Below are 17,276 nucleotides of genomic sequence, written 5' to 3' on the forward strand. Positions count from 1 at the left end.
TGCTACTTAACGCCATTGTTTCTATACAAGGTTTCTAAGCTATTGTTTACCTGAGGAAAATGTGTTCACCCTTAAACTAGCAGTTCTTTTATATAATCCAAGCACTGAAAACACATAATCCGGTAAACTGGATTGCATGCATGCCTTGTAAAACTATATACTATAATACAAAAGCTGTTAAAGGTATTTAAAAAGAACAAACACCATCTTACTCACTGTTAAATTTTGGGTGGAATGGTCCCATACTTCGTTGTGTCCATCCAACCCAGAGATACCCGCTCCACTTTGAAAGAGTAAAAGAACTATCTCTCCATCTTCCTTCTTCATGTAATGTTGTACAAAAGGCCATAACTCGGCTGTACTTTGTCGTATCATGTTTCTCTTGGTGTCCGATTCAGTTGATATATAGATATCACATGGTAACGTCACTGTCGGACTAGTACAATGACGATACAAAGGTGAAGGATGCAAAATGATTCAGTAAGCGATCGGACGAATGCTTTATGAGATATGCCTGTTTGTAACCGCCTATGTAAATTGGCAAAAGTATTGTGCATTTTCAACACGTTTTTTTATCAAATCCAGTTGTCTGGATTATGTGGGTTTAATGGTTAAAGGGTTACCCACAAATTAATTAATGAAGTTACAAGCTGAGGTTCCATATATCAATTAAATTTGGTGGTGAACTGGCGATTGTTCACTAAACCACCAAATTTAAATTTCGTCAATATTATTTTCAAACCTTGGGTCAAGCAGTTGAAGCATAGGTAGTATAGTCATAGATATGACTATACTTGAAGCAGGTTTTTGACAAACCTTCGTGGATACTGCTGAAACTGGTAAATTAGTGTGGTTCCACGCATGCAAATGGGTGTGGCTTACTGACTAAACTAGAACTCATACTTGATTAGTGGGCGTGGCTCCACATAAGCTTGCAGACATGAATTCGTGTGCAGTCATTGATAAATGGGCGAGTATGCCTACAGACAGCAAATAATTGTGTGGCCATGAAAGAAATTAGAGCCGTACAGTAGGCGTCTATGGAAGCAGGACCCAGCACAGCATCGTATTTACGCCATTCGCCAATTTTTCAGTGAGAGCATTTCGTCTAATTAAATTTTCGCCAACTGCAATTTTGTAGCAAATTGCCAAATATTAGTTTCGTCAATATTTGTTGTCATACGGTATTATGGGTAAGCAAACTGAGAATCTCTAAATGGGATAGAAAGCTTTTTAGGTTTCTAAGAAAATTTCTAGTTATCAAAGCAGATTACTGATGCACTGATTAATTGGTAAATGATTGGGAATCAGCTTATCAGTCAAATTTCAGTAATACGTACATGTCAGTATTGGTAATTATTAGCTGATTATTTAGCTGAATAATTTTACTGACCCAGATGCTACTGTTTAAAAAATAAGTAGACAAAAACGAAGTTTAAATGTGGGAATTTTGCAAAATACGAATACACATGAAATTTTGGTAAACATAAACATCGGATCAGTTATCAACCAAAAACCGTATATCATTATAAAGTCTATTCATTGGGCTAATCAGACAAATATCAATAATTATTGTAAAACCAATCACTCACTTTTTACAATGCCACGAAGAACGTCATTGAAAGTTTGCAAGTAAATTGCAAATCACTGCAAGTGGATGTAATAAATTACGGTTTATTGTTTATCGAAAGGAATGTGCTAGCAAGTGTACACTTGTTTTAAAGCAAAAATTTGACCCCTAATATTTAGAGTTGCCATTATTTTAATGTCTTGATTGATGGAAGCACATTTTTCAAGATGTTTGCATGCACACTTGTTTCAATCAATGATAGCACCGTTTCCATTTTTTAATAAACGAAGTGTCATTAAATGACAGAATTTTATGCACATGTGACTTGGTTGCAATTAATTAAATGTAAAGTATGTCAGAAATACTGTTTGTGGCTCTTTTATACTGGAAAATTATGTTTTTCAATTTTGTACAATCGCAACATAGCATACACCCATAGCTATTCTTGACCCACGCACAAATGCAATTCTATGCAACTCAAATTGCTCAGGCTAGCCCCACGATGTTGTTGACATCTCTCTAGTACATATAGTATTTGCTGCTTATGTAGTTAGCAACAGTATTGAATATTTTATTGTTGATGCAGTAGATTCTTTATAAAAACAATAATAAAATTAAAACCCACAATCGAATTCTTAATATCATGCTATATAAATTGCAAGACATGGTGATTGGTATTAGCATGCCATTTTGCTGTTAGTTCTGTAATTTGAATTTTTAGAAGTTCTTTTCTAATGGAAAAGAACTACACTGAAACCTTAGTTTTATACGTAGGATGGTGTATTGTGGTGAAGTCTTATTAGCATACTCTATAGTGGGGTTTTCTGATGGAGGAGATTTTCATATTTTTCACAGATTTGCTACAATCCACTTCTCCTCGCAATTTACAGATTGATTTCCTTGTTATGTACCTTTAATAGTAGCCACACTTGTGTAATACTTTTATTTAAACTAAGGCTTATCAAGCGCTGAGTGGTTGTCAAGCTAAAATTGTTACCACATTGATTTTTGGAACTAACGTAGTAAACACCGCGGCGTTTAACCGAGTACATGTAAATATGATATATTAAAAGATTCTGAAGAAGAGAAAAAATTTCCCCTCTAAATTTTAGATGGTGGAAATCTGCAAAATATTTCTCCTTGATAAAATGCTATGTGACTATAACCATCACTATAAGTGACCATGTCATCTACGTAGATTCCTAAGGTGTACTTCTTTGACCTTGTTAACAAGACCACCTTGTTAACAAGACCACCTTGTTATAGTGACCATATCAACTAGGTGTCCAACATAATTAAGATGTATGTATGTACTTTCAAGAGTATATAATAGTAACTATCATACGGGTCTATTACCTTGTGATTAATAATTTCGTAAAGTAATACGGATATTTCAATAATTGTTCGTTTACGTATATTGTCATTAAGGGTTGCTGTATTTAACCCATTTCGGCCACTAAACCAAGTGAAAATGTGATAGTGTTAAAAGGAATTGGCTAATGTTAAAGTTCTCCCAAGTGGATCCCTGAAGGCATTGCAACACGATCGTTTGTGCAACCGTTGTTGTAGCGAGCTGGAGTTATCTGGGTCCTTACTACACTTTTCTAGTACAATAATTGTTGAAAACTGGTGCATAAAGGCCCATTGCCACATACACATTTCAAATTACCATTTTGTATAAACAAACGTCCACTGAAATATCCGTGTTACTTTATGCAGTCATTAATCACAAGCTAATGCACCTTTCGACACTCTTGGTTTCTACTATATACTCTTGGTACTTTGTGATGTCATTATTACATAATGTACATATATAGCATTGCTCACTGTTTATTGTTTTGCACTATGTGTTTATAAGGTCATGCATCTAATGTAAGTTATTTTTCATTCATAGCCTCAAGCAGTTGGATTGTTTGTGACACAAGTGGGCAAGTCCCAGCAGCCAGGGATGGTCATGGTTGTACAGTTATTGGCTCAGTGATGTTCATCCATGGTGGATACTGTGAAATGGTATATCAATAGTGTTTGTGTTGTATGTGTAGTGCAGTGTAGTGCAGTGTAGTGTTATGTAGTGTAGTGTGTAGTGTAGTGTGTAGTGTTATGTAGTGTGTAGTGTAGTGTAGTGTGGCTATATACGTACGTTGTGTGTACATGCTGTATGTACGTACATGTGTAGTTAGGGTATAGCACAATGTCTGTCTGTATGTACGTTTATGTTGAATGACTCCGATCAAGTAGATGTGTTACTTTGTTTGCATTGTACTTGTGCGTACATCAAGAGCTTTTGTGCATGTGTAGTGGTAATGTATATAGAGGATATGTATGTATTGTTTCCACAGGAGTCACAGTTCACTAATACATTGTATGGTCTTAATCTGGAGACCCTAATGTGGACAGAATATCCAGATAAGGTTTGTATAGGTACACATCCATATAAGCCACAGTGACACTTGTTATAACTCTTGTAGGGTGCACGTGTAGTTGAGAGAGACTTTCACACTGCGACTGCTGTTGGTCAGAACAAGATTATTGTGTTTGGAGGAAGATGTAAGCCAAATCAGTGTCAATAACAACACATTGTAACAGCACCAATATTGTGCATGCACTCAGTTCTAATATTTGAAACTCTTTTGTCATTGGCCGGCTCTACTGAGACTGATCATTGGTGACAATTTGAAGACACCATAGACTAGCTATTGACACCAACCTATGAATTGCACATACCTTAAACAATAAGTTTGTACGTAAGTTACAGTGAAAAGAATTTAACCCTTAAACCTGCACAATCCAGAAAAGTGGATCTGATACGCATGTCTTAGACAAAGCCCTGTAACTTTTGTAGAGTAGTTCCTATTGCTACACAATTTACGAGATTCTTTTTGTGGTATAATTTCTGGAAAACTGCTTACACAGCAAGTTTTAGCCTGAGAGTGCTTAGCATTAGGGTAAAACCCGAGGTATCATTTAAATCCTTAAGAAATGTGCAAACTGTTTACGTACATACTTTTATAATATGATCCACAACTCGATGGTGATTGCTTCTATTAACTTGAAACAAATGTTACTTGCTTCTCCATTAAATTCTCGGTCAGGCCTGTATCGATCACCTGATTAAACTCATAATCGAAACTAAACATGTGCCAAGAAGATCAATTCACAGCATCGTTCATCACCATCCTTCAATGCTTCGTAACAAGTAAGTTTTTGTAGTTACAGTGTTCATTTAAACTTCTTCAAGTAGCCCAGTGAACAGACTTTCGACCAGTGTTTAGTTTTATGCTGTAGAAGTTAAGTTACCTGCCATGTATGCTTGTAATGTGTAAATACCCATCCCACAAAAGTTCTATAGTGCAGGTTTAAGGGTTAAACCCAGGAAGCATTGAACAACAGCCTATGGATTAATGTGTATGTACATGATGTAGCTGTTCATTGACCGACTCATCCATCAAATTAAATAACCTATATAGAAAAAATTACGTAGGATGGTTACATAACAAAGCTCAACTCTTATGGATGTCAGCATACTACATAAGTTTGAATCACACTAAGATCAGCCTGCTGCCTTCAGTAAGACGGGTGCTTCGCAATCCGCAACTCTGGCTTGCATCAGAATCATTAAAAACTTGTTTTTCATATAGCTATTGTATTTAATATTTGACTACAGTATTTCCAATAAACAGGTGTCAGTCAAGGTGCTTACGTATTACTGTGTCACTGTTTTTGTTATAATCTTCCCACAGCTGATGAACTGGCTCCTATATTTTCTGCTCGTGATATATATGACGATAAATTCTACTGTTATGATTTAAGTATGTCCCTACAATTATTGTACCACAAAACCTACTAAAGTTTATACTGACAGATAAACTTGTATGGAGTGAGATGATTACTACAGGGTACAAACCTGTGGGAAGAAGAAGCCATTGTGCAGGTATGTACGCATACACATAATGTATGTGTGTGTACTAGAGAAAGTGCTCCATGCACTTGTTGAGCTACTATTGTAATTTTACGTTTGGTACATATGTATTTAGCTTTTAGCTTCGTACAGTTAACTGTTGGTTTTCTCGTTTCCATTTATTGTTATTCTGTTAATGAGTTTGTACCATTGGTACGTAGCTGGATGCAATCATTAAACAACTTTTCAAGTTAGAACACAACAAGAAGTTGCATTCATTTTGAGTTATGTGAGATATTTCAGTAAGTTAAGTCAAAAGTCCACTTTTCCATAAAAATATTTGGTAGCCAGATGAGGGACTAAGTACGTACGTTCATAATACAAGTATAAATATGTGCTCATTAATGTAACCAGTGATAATATCAAAATATGTACCAACTCCTGTATTGTGTTGTGTGCCAAGGTTACTAGTGCATAGAATAAGAGTAATAAAGATTTTTAAATTGTGTAGGAGCAATAAAGATTGTAGTTTTATAGAAACGTACATATGTACGGCCTATGGTTACACAATTTACATCATACTGCTTGTGATATTGCAAGGATTAAATGATACCTAGGGTTTTACCCTAACGCTAAACAGTGAGGCCAAAACTAGCCGCGTAAGTATGGAAACACACCAACTCTTTGTATATCTTTACAAAATAATCCATAACTCAGTACTATTCACTTTGCCATTTGGGCCTCGTGTGATTAAATCCACAGTTTAAATTAAACATCTGGCAAGAATTTCAAACATGGAAAAACAAGTCACTGTTGCTCATCACTTTTTGAAGTAAGCCACTGTAGTTACAGTGTTTATTTAAAGTTCTCCAAATAACCCAGTGAACAAACTTTTGATATGTTTGATGCGTAGTTTTAGGAATTAAATTACAATAACAAATTATCCCCCGCTTAAGAATTCCCGTATTGTATAAACACGCTGTAAAATTCTATGAAGTGCTAATAATTTCACATTTTACATATTATACACTCCACAGTTTGCTGTACAGGAAACATTGTGTACTTCGCTGGATTCAATAACAAAATGAAGAAACACTTTGCTGACCTATTCATTCTAAATACTGGTAAGTAACTAAGTCAAGTGTGGTGTGAATGATCATGGTACTAAATGGTGTAATATCTACATATAAGTCTAAACCTCTTCACTGTTAGTTTTATGGCTTATCTGATAACCTTGTGAATATTGGAGACTTGAACAACTATAACTTATGCATCTTTAGTACAATATACAATAACTAAAACCCACAATCAAATAGGTTACCTGTGACTATAAGTATGTGACTGTGGTATGTCACATCAGCAGTTAATAATAAAATGGCCACATTGATGTCGGTCTGACATAATTTTTGGCAGGTTCTATACAATAAAGACCTTGAAATGAACGCTAAGTGTTATGTGACTGCTGAAGTGACGTTTGCTTGTTTATGTGCAACTTAAGTATCATTGCTTACTATTCATGTAAGGCTTATTGTAAGCATTGGAAAACTGGTAACAGTGAAATTACGTATACGTATATGCACCGCAAAGAGTGCTTTATTGAACGAATAAAGCACTCTTTGCGGTGCAATAAAGCACTCTTTGTGGTCGATGAAGCAGTTGGCTGGCTGAGAGTGTACTTTATGAAATTTAAAGTACACTTTTTCCTTTGATCTCGCCCACGCAAAGTTCTATAACAAAGTTTATATTACACTTGGAGTGAGGTTTATATCTGTGTTTGTCTTGTTAAGGAGCTTGTAGTCATTTAATTTTCTATATTGATAGCCTTATTGTGTCACAAATTCATTCTAGTTAATGAACTTCTTTAACATACAATTTTAAAGATGTAATATTTGTATGTTGGCTTTGTCTCCAGCTTGTCTGTTGTGGTCACACCTTCAGCTGCAGTGTTAAGTTTTGTTGGTTTCTCCAGCTTGTCATTCATACAATGCGGGAATAGCTGCGTACTAGTTGTTCACAAAGTCTGTAGACAGTTGCTGTACCAGAAAAGAAGCCACATTAGATCAAAGGTTACCTGTGCGGAAGGCATGCATTTTATTCTCACTTGCTTACTGTTTTGTTTATGTGAGTGTGTATGGTCACACATAGGTACATAGATATGTGCATATTAACACAAAAACGATTCCAGACATGCATCCACACCTACCTAGCATTTGTATACTCAACAAATTAATGGCTCACTATCTCTACCGTAGTATTTGTCTGTAGTAGTGCTCATCAAGAATTTTTAAAATGTCATCTTTATTTCTGTACACACTCTGTGTACAAATGAACAAATCGTCTGCTCACTTGTAAGCATAGGTTTTTTAAATACCAATGGTGGATCTAGAAGGGTTTTGGTAGTTTCAACAGAAACCCTCTTTCAGAATTTCACTTTTAACAGTAATGCTGGCTGAGTAGGCTGTCATAAATAGCTCTTTATCGTAACAGTAACATTTAACATACAGTATGTCTTCTTTTCCATCTCTTAGGCCGACTAGATCAAATGCACAGCAGCTCACCTGCTCACTCGATAATTATTTTTCAGGCGCTTGTTTCTGCGTGAGTTCAAAATGAGAAAACGAAAGAGAAGAGACAGTGATAAGAACTTAAAGGAAGGAAAAATCATTATCTTTCTTTGCTAAAAGAGCAAGTAAGGATGTCCAAATGGTAGTACAATAGTGTACGTAGCTACATTAGCTATACTAATGTTACACTAATGCAATGGCTTTATGGAGAAATATAGTACACCTATTTAGCTCCCAGAAAACCATCAAAAATCCTAGATCCGCCACTATTCATGTATGATGAACATTACACATTGATGCTCATAATGAACATACTCTGTTAACTGCGACTTGTAGGCTGTTATATTCTCGAGTTATGATCAATACATTAAGCATCTTTGCTCTCAACTTTAGCCATTGTACAAACTAATCCTTTTGTTGTTCCTGCTGGTATAATACGAAGACTGCTTAACAGGTAAGCTAACACTATTGATAGCTTACTCCTTGCTACATTTACCATAAGTATAACCCTGCAAGGTTATTCGGTAGACTTTACACATACGTACATACAGATGCTATGTATGGGCACTTTACAAAACCTCTTAACTGCATGAAATTTATGGTTTGCGTGGAACACAGGCAAATGTGTGATAACATGGGAAACTTAATATCTTTAGCATAAAAATTGAAACCCACAATCAGTTACTCCACCTTTGTATATGTATGAATAGTGAGCATACTGAATGATGACTCTTAAAACATCAGTGACTGCATCATCATTAATAATTTTTTCCAGGTCTGACAAATAAATGGTAAAGACCTTGGGACAACATTTAAAAGTGGTGAAATGTATCACATACATGTCATTTATGAGTACGTTGTATTACAAATTATAATCTCATCAAGAAACACAGTATTGTGTTGTGTGGCCCAAGAAGCTGGCGTGTCACACCGTGAGTATATTGACAGGAAGAAAGAGGATGTGATTTCACACCTTTTTAGCCCTGTGATCTCTAATCCAATTGGAACCAGTTTCACTGCAGAGGTTCCCACTAGGTAGGCCACCCCACATACTATATTTGAAGAAAATCGCCCCAGCCATTTCTGAGATATGAATTGTTAAAATTTCATTTTTAGTTCTTCGCTTTTTTTCTTTGTCTTTTCACACACTTATATACAACACAAATGCGTTAACTGATCACCTTGAAACTTGGCACACTCAAAAAGAGTCTAAGGTTGAATCCTAGTACCAAGTTTGGTGTAAATTTGATGAACAGTTCATGAGTTGTGACTAATTGTTCGCTTAAAGCAAGTTTGATTTGTTGTCACACCTACAGGGTAAACCGCTTTGAGGAATGAGTTGAAAATCAATACGTGGATTGACCAACCATCGTAGAAGTGCCTTTTGGTGGAATCGATATAACGATTCTGGAGATATGACTCAAAATCGAAGGTGTATAACAGTTACGCGATCAAACGTCGTGAATAAAAAATACCATTAATTTTCACTCCTACCAGGCAAACTGCTTAGAGCAATGAACATCATCGTAGAAGGTCCTTGCAGTAGTACAGAAGAATTGGATTACAAACCACTGAGTTATGATTTGTAAGCCAACTACGTGTAGCAAATGCGAGATCAAGATACTCTAATAGAACAGTCACTCTAATAGAGCATTCCGCTACATTTATAACTTACTCCATTATAGAATTATATTACATTGCAAGTTATTCTATAGGGAATTCAGATACAAACAGTTAATCTGATAAACATTTCAGCTACAAAAGTTACCATGTAGAGTTCAGCTACAACCAAATCAGAGTAGCTAGACAAATAATCCCTGTAGAGAGTTCAGCTAAAAAGAAATAACACTGTAGAGAGTTCAGATGCAAACAAGCTACTTTATAGAGAAATCAACTAGAAACAAATTGCCTGTACAGAGATCTCAGTTAGAAACAAGTCATTGTGTAGAAAGATTAACTAACCTTTTACAGAGTTCAGCTACAAACAAATCACTCTGTAGAGAGATCAGCTACAAACAATTGACCCTGTAGAGAGAGATCAATTAAAAACAAGTCACCCTATAGAAAGATCAGCTGAAAAGAAGTTACTGTATAGGGAGTTTGGCTACAAAGAAACCACCCTGTAGAGAGTTCAGCTACAAACAAGTCACCCTGTAGATGTTTGGCTACATTTCAAGTCAGCTGGTAGAGAGATCAGCTGCAAACCAGTTATCCTACAGAGAAGAATTGGCATGTAATAAATATTGTATAAAATTAGTGATAAAATCAAATATAGTTGAAATATTAAAAATCTGCTTAAACTCTTTTTCTTCTTTCTGTGGAGAAAAGACACGCTAAAAAAAGCCCACTTTGGAGTACAAATACAAAAAGAAGTGGTATCTAATTCAAAACAGCCAAGCTGTAAAAAAGGATGCCGCCCCCAAAAAGACCACGGTGAAAAAAGATGTGAAATCCAAGGTGGCAGCCGAGAAATGGCTAGTTAATGGTAAAAAAAATAATAATGACAATTCAGGTGAATTTGGTGCTGCTTGGTCTTGGCAATATTCCTGTATTATTAAGTAAGTTGGAGATAGCTGTGGCTTCTCCAGTGTCATTATTCAATTTAAAGATTGTTAATGGAAGCACTCTATTGAACACCAATCAGTGCTGAAACAGTTACTTTTTTTTAGTAACTAGTTACATATTACATATTACTTGCAACTGAACTATTTAGTTACAGTTACATATTACCCATAAAATAAAGTAACTGTAATAATATTACATATTATATTACTTTGTGTCCACGACCTTAAGCTGTCACGTGTGAAGCTACCACCTTATCACGTAACATGATGATGGCATTGTTGGGTAATGTATAAATCTTGGTTATAAGTAAGAAGCTGGTGAATAAGCTTCATTCAGTAGGCTTCATTACTTAGTTGTGGCTAGGCGTTACTCAGTGGATTACTAACGAGATTAGTAACTTTGTTACTTGTAGTAATAATATTATATAATATTAGACTCGTTACAGTAACTACGTATATTACTTAAGTAACGCGTTACATTTGTAAGTATAGTAATTTGAGTTATATTACCTGTTTTTATAGCGTATTTCGTTATATTACTTAGTTACCACAAAAGTAATAGTATTACATAACGCATTACTCCCAATACTGACACCAATGGGCAATTGGAAACAGTGGAAATGGAAACCGGAACCGGAAAGTGGAAAACGGAAATGGTCAAATCGTTATATAAACGTACCCTAGAGTGAAACCCTTGTTTAGTGGCCACCTCTTAAAGACCACCTTCTTATAAAGACCACCTCCATACAAAGACCATGTTGTAATTAGATCTCAAAGATAGCTGACCTTATAAGACCATTTCATGGTCCGCTGAAAGACCACTCTCTTTACAAAGACCACCTCTCACATTGTAATAAGATTCCAAGCTTGTATTCCATGACTTTATCAAAACAGCTAGGTTCTTACGGTCTTAGGGTAAAACCTCACTTAGTATCACTTTTAAAGACCACATCTGTACAAAGACTACATTGTAATTAGGTTCTAAAGATAGGTAAGGCCACTTCGTGTTCACCTTTTATAAAGACCATCTCTTTACATGGTAATATTTTATAAGCTTCAAACATGTCTTTCATGACTCATAGAAAGAGGTCAATGTCATCTCCCATATTTTGGTCTACACTTCACTCAAGTAATCTACCATTATTGCTTAGTTTGTACCAGAATGTACCAAGTCCTTAGTCTATGCAAGTGAAATATGGCTAGTACACTACAACCTATTGTATCAACAAAAAATGAGGTCTCATAAAGAGATGATGTAAGAGCATAGTATTTTTTAGCTGACCTGGCTGTTTTGATAAGTCGTGAAATAGATGTTTGGAACCTAGATATTATTAAAATGTGAGAGGTGGTCTTTGTAAAGAGGGTGCTCTTTATAAAGGTGACCATGAAGTTGTCTTATAAGGTCAGTATGCTTTAGCCATCTTTGAAATCTAATTACAAAGTGGTCTTTGTATGGAGGTGGTCTTTATAAGAAGGTGGTCTTTAAGAGGTGGCCACTATACAAGGGTTTTTACTCTAGGGTACATTTATATGACGATTTGACCATTTCCGTTTTCCATTTCCACTTTCCGTTTCTGGTTTCCATTTCCACTGTTTCCAATTGTCCAACACCAATGTATGAAAATGACACTAAGGAAATCTAGTTTTTATTATAGTATTGTCTCTACTTTTGGTTATGAATGTGTACCTCATAGTTGTTTAGTTGATTGTACTGTCCGTACATATCAGCACATTAAATGGTCTAACTTAGTTGAGTGAGAATACCAATGAGTATAAATTATGTATCTTTAGCACAGTAACTAAAACCCACAATCAATTGTATCACCTGAGTTTATAAAAGTCACTTGAGTATGCAATGTAGTTTAGCTCTTCATTATTATTAGTGTTCCCAAAATACATATCCAGACATATGTATTAATTTTTGCCAGGTCAAATAAAGACCTTGAAAATGACATAGTGAAGAATTAGGGGATATCTGCTTTTCCCTAATTAGCATTGGAAGTGCATTCATAAGATTGAGATACTCTAATAGAGCAATCACGTGCTCTAACAGAACATACAGTTGATCATTAAAAATTTAAATATATCTACATTGAAAGGTGATCATAAGTATTTCCTGACATCCAGTCTCTTTGATAATAATATTATTATTATTGGATACCTATTCAGCTTATTCAAGTATATACGCAGTCACGCATCACTGAAATTTAGTTCCAAGAAGTTGGAAAATCTGGTTAACCATGCTACACACAAACTACCAACTAAATATGCCCATGAGAGTAATACAATTTCCTGTGTACACATTTGTGACTGAGTGAGTGAAAATGTGACATGCAATACAATCTTCTTTTGATGAAATGTTGTCACTAAATTGAACACACAGTGCATACATATGATTACATACAAGTAAACAGAAAAATTTGGAATTTTCAACTAGAGTATGGACCATACACATCGATAAAAAGTACTGAAGCAAGCTACAGTAGTGCATGATATTTAATCACAGTAAAACAATAAGAAGTGTTTATATCCCTACTGTGTGTCTGTGTACTTGTTCGTAAACTTTTTTTTTTGTAAATAATTATTATGACTGGTGAACCCATGTGTTCCGCATCTGAAATGGCACCGCGTGTCCCAATTATCGTTTGAAAAGTGAAGTATCCATTACGCTTCGTTGTCAGCTTTGTTCAACCCGTTATGCAGCATTTTGAAGCAAGAACTGTTCGAAAAGCACCTCTGCAATCCACGCATATTGAAAGAAATGGTGCCACGCGTGCCCCAGTTATATCAATTATCATCTGAAAAGTGAAGTAACCATTACACTTTGTTGTCGGCTATGTTCAACCCATTACACAGCAGTACAAATCAAGAAAAGCACCTCTGCTATCAAAACAGCCACTATGACCAATACGGACAATTTCCGTTCTTGTTTCCGTTACAAAGGGAAACAATCACGTGCTAATGCCAAATTGACACTTTTCGTTGTCAGCAAAGATGAATGGGACACAAAGGAGGACACTGGTAAGTCCATGAAGAATGCATTGGCATGCCAAAAGGCACCTGTTGGGCTGAAGCGACGTGGAACAGTGAAAAATCAGGCCCGCAGTGTTAGCCGTTATCAAGTTACGCTTGTCTGAAGGCATCAGTAAGTAGAAAATTCGATTGAATAAAGTTAAAAAAAAAATTCCGTATCAACTTGGTGAAAGCGTTTTGGGTCGATCTGAAAACTTGTTTGGGCTTAGTTTTACCTCACCAATACTGCCTCATCATTGTAAGGAAAAATTGAGGCTGGTTTTTTGGTCATCTTATGCCATGGGCCACGCCTACTCCTTTGTGGTCCCTACTATACACTACTATTGTAGTGTATGATAACCCACTGGTATCAAGACACACGGTAGTGTGTCGTGCGGCCCAAGAAGTCGGCGTACCACACCGTGAGTATATTAACAGGAAGAAAGAAAACGCAATTTTCACACCTATGTAGCTCTGTGATCCCTTATCCGATTGGAACCAAATTTGCTAGAGACGTGCCGCCCAGTTAGGGGAGTCTACATACCAAATTTGAAGAAAATCGCTCCAGCCATTTTCGAGATACAAGCGAACAAAATTTCGTTTTATTAATTTCTTCATTTTTTTTCTTCTTCATCTTCATTTCGCACACTTCGCAAAATTCGCCATAAAACACGAATGCATGCTCGGATTGGGCTGACATTTGGCACACTTAAAGGGCTCATCAATGCGGATCTCCGTACCAACTTTGGTAGGAATCTGATGAACATTCACGGAGTTATGACCGATTATTTGTGTAAAATAATGTCGAAGGTCTGGCACGCCTACAGGGTAAACCCCTTGGAGGAATCAGTTGAAAATTGATATGTAGATGGAGCAACCATCATAGGAGTGCCTTTTTGTGGTTTGAAAAGAATCAGGATAAAGACCATGGAGATATGACACAAAACCCAACCTGTGTCAAAATTACATGATCGATTTTTATGAATAAAAAAACTATTAGTTTTCGTGTCTACCAGGCAAACCGCTTAGAGCAACAAGCTGAAAATCAGTATGTAGCTGGAATAATCATCATAGAAAGTCCTTACAGTAGTACAGAAGAATCGGATTACAAATCACTGAGTTATGATTCGAAAGGCAACTACGTGCAGCAAATGCGAGATCGAGATACTCTAATAGAACAGTCACCCTAATAAAGCATTCAGCTGCATGTATAATTTACTCAGTTATATTACATTGTAAGTTATTCTGTAGGGAATTCAGCTACAAACAAGTCACCCTGTAGTCAGATCAGCTAGAAGAAAGTACCTAATAGAGAGCTCAGCTACAAAGAAGCCATCATGTAGAGAGTTCAGCTCAAATAAATCACCCTGTAGATAATTCAGCTACAAACAAATTACCCTGTAGAGAGATCAGCTAGAAGAAGTTACCTTGTAGAGAGTTCAGTTACAAGGAAACAATCATGCAAAGAGTTTAGCTACAAACAAATCACCCAGTAGAAAGTTCCGCTATGAACAGATCGCACTGTAGAGAGTTCAGTTAGAAACAAGTCATCCTGTAGATAGATCAGCTAGAAGAAGTCACTTTGTAGAGAGTTCAGCTACAAAGAAACCACCATGTAAGAGAGTTCAGCTGCAAACAAATCACCTGTAGAGAGTTCAGCTAGAAACAAGTCACCCTGTAGAGAGATCAGCTAGAAACAAGCCACCCGTAGAGAGTTCAGCTAGAAGAAGTTACATTGTAGAGAGTTCAGCTACAAAGAAACTACCATGTAGAGAGTTCAGCTGCAAACAAATCGCCCTGTAGAGAATTCAGCTACAAACAAATCACCCTATAGAAAGATCAGCTAGAAGAAGTTACCTTGTAGAGAGTTCAGCTACAAACAAATCACCCTGTAGAGAGTTCAGCTACAAACAAGTCACCATGTAGAGAGTTCAGCTAGAAGAAGTTACATTGTAGAGAGTTCAGCTACAAATAAACTACCATGTAGAGAGTTCAGCTTCAAACAAATTTCCCTGTAGAGAATTCAGCTACAAACAAATCACCCTGTAGAAAGATCAGCTAGAAGAAGTTACCTTGTAGAGAGTTCAGCTACAAACAAATCACCCTGTAGAGAGTTCAGCTACAAACAAGTCATCCGGTAGAGAGAATAGATAGAAGGATCACCTTGCAGAGAGGTCAGCTACAAAGAAATCACCCTGCTTCATCCTTTCTTCTTCCTGTAGTAAAGAAAAAAAATGATAGGTTAAAAAGCCCTAAAGCCGGCCATGGCCGGCTTTGGGGTATACAAATACAAAAAAAAGTGAAATCTAATCCAAAACAGCCAAGCTGTAAAAAAAGAGTGCGGCCCTGAGAAAGGCTATGGTGAAAAAAGATGTGAAATCCAAGGTGGCGGCCAAGAAATGGCTGTGATGGTAGGTTAATGGTAAAAATTTTAATAATGACAATTCAGGTGAATTTTGTGCGGCACTAAATTCACCTGAATTGTTGTTATTAAAATTTTTACCATTAACCTACCATCACAGCCATTTCTTGGCCGCCACCTTGGATTTCACATCTTTTTTCACCATAGCCTTTCTCAGGGCCGCACCCTTTTTTTTGCAGCTTGGCTGTTTTGGATTAGATTTTCTTATCCACGTAATACCATAATTATTTTCTTGTGTTATCCTTCTGTATACAGCTACTAACCACATCACAGAGGTCAGGCCATGGGGAGAGTACCCTTGTGCTAGGAGACGTTCTGCGTGTGCTCTAGTTGGAACAGAAATAATAATATTTGGAGGAACAAGGTACTGTAACAGTATATACCGTCCTTTGTGGCTACTCTACTGTATAAGTCTTTTGTTTGTATTTACTATGTTTGAGTTGTTGTTGAATTGTTTTGCCAACATTTCAATAGAGTCCAAGGTTTACGCATATGTAAGGATATATTATTTTAATGAGGTGTTTCAAATGGAGTTATTTTGTCAGCTGATAGGTGCTATGAAGCAAACCTTTGTACGCACATACTGCTGTATGTATAATTCCAATTAATGTGCATCATTAAGCTACTCTTTCATTATCTCTTTGTAGTCCTCAGCCTGTTGGACATAAAGGAAGAGAACTATTAGTGGATCGTTCAGACACTTACATTCTCAACATTTTACCATCACTACAAGAGCTGTGTGTGTCATGTATAGTAGAACATGGAGTTAACTATGCAGTATTACCTTCTCTTCTGATTGCTTATATGTGAGTGTTAATGTCTAATATAAAGTTTTAGTTTTAGTTTTAGTAAGTTCCTCACTACTGCAGCTAGGAACTTACTATTGACATACAGTACAGCGAACAAATCCACTATTGAAAAATTGGTAGAAAAACTCTGGTGAATGGGGACTCAATCTGAATTAATGTGTGCATTATCTGATCGAACGAATAAAGGAGCGGATAAGTACACTATCTCTACATGAAAGTACCACATGCAAGCGTGCTATTTGCCAGTGGTATGAATGTTGAAAGCATTGTTAACTTTAATAGTGAACCTGCACTCTCACACAGTGAAGCCACGCTCATTGCCAGGCAGGTTATCACGTAGTATATCTGTGCTATTTCTTATCTCTTGGTAGCTACACTGCAGTAGTGTATTATTGCAGGACTGATTTCAGTGATGCAATAATTATGGTCTCGCTATA

General features: G+C 36.3%; 1 protein-coding gene across 2 annotated transcripts in view; it reads left to right on the forward strand.

The window, feature by feature from the left end:
- Positions 1-17,276, forward strand: part of LOC136247473 (kelch domain-containing protein 3-like) — a 71,281-nt gene that overhangs the window by 51,306 nt on the left and 2,699 nt on the right. For both annotated transcript variants that reach the window (XM_066039185.1, XM_066039184.1), the window contains exons 3-10: positions 3,465-3,580; positions 3,910-3,981; positions 4,039-4,117; positions 5,311-5,379; positions 5,433-5,501; positions 6,506-6,592; positions 16,286-16,394; positions 16,678-16,836. In XM_066039185.1, the coding sequence (XP_065895257.1) occupies positions 3,465-3,580; positions 3,910-3,981; positions 4,039-4,117; positions 5,311-5,379; positions 5,433-5,501; positions 6,506-6,592; positions 16,286-16,394; positions 16,678-16,836 (760 nt within the window). The remainder of the gene's footprint in view (positions 1-3,464; positions 3,581-3,909; positions 3,982-4,038; positions 4,118-5,310; positions 5,380-5,432; positions 5,502-6,505; positions 6,593-16,285; positions 16,395-16,677; positions 16,837-17,276) is intronic.

This window comes from Dysidea avara, chromosome 2, assembly GCF_963678975.1.
Source record: "Dysidea avara chromosome 2, odDysAvar1.4, whole genome shotgun sequence".
In the NCBI taxonomy this organism is placed as follows: Eukaryota; Metazoa; Porifera; class Demospongiae; order Dictyoceratida; family Dysideidae; genus Dysidea; species Dysidea avara.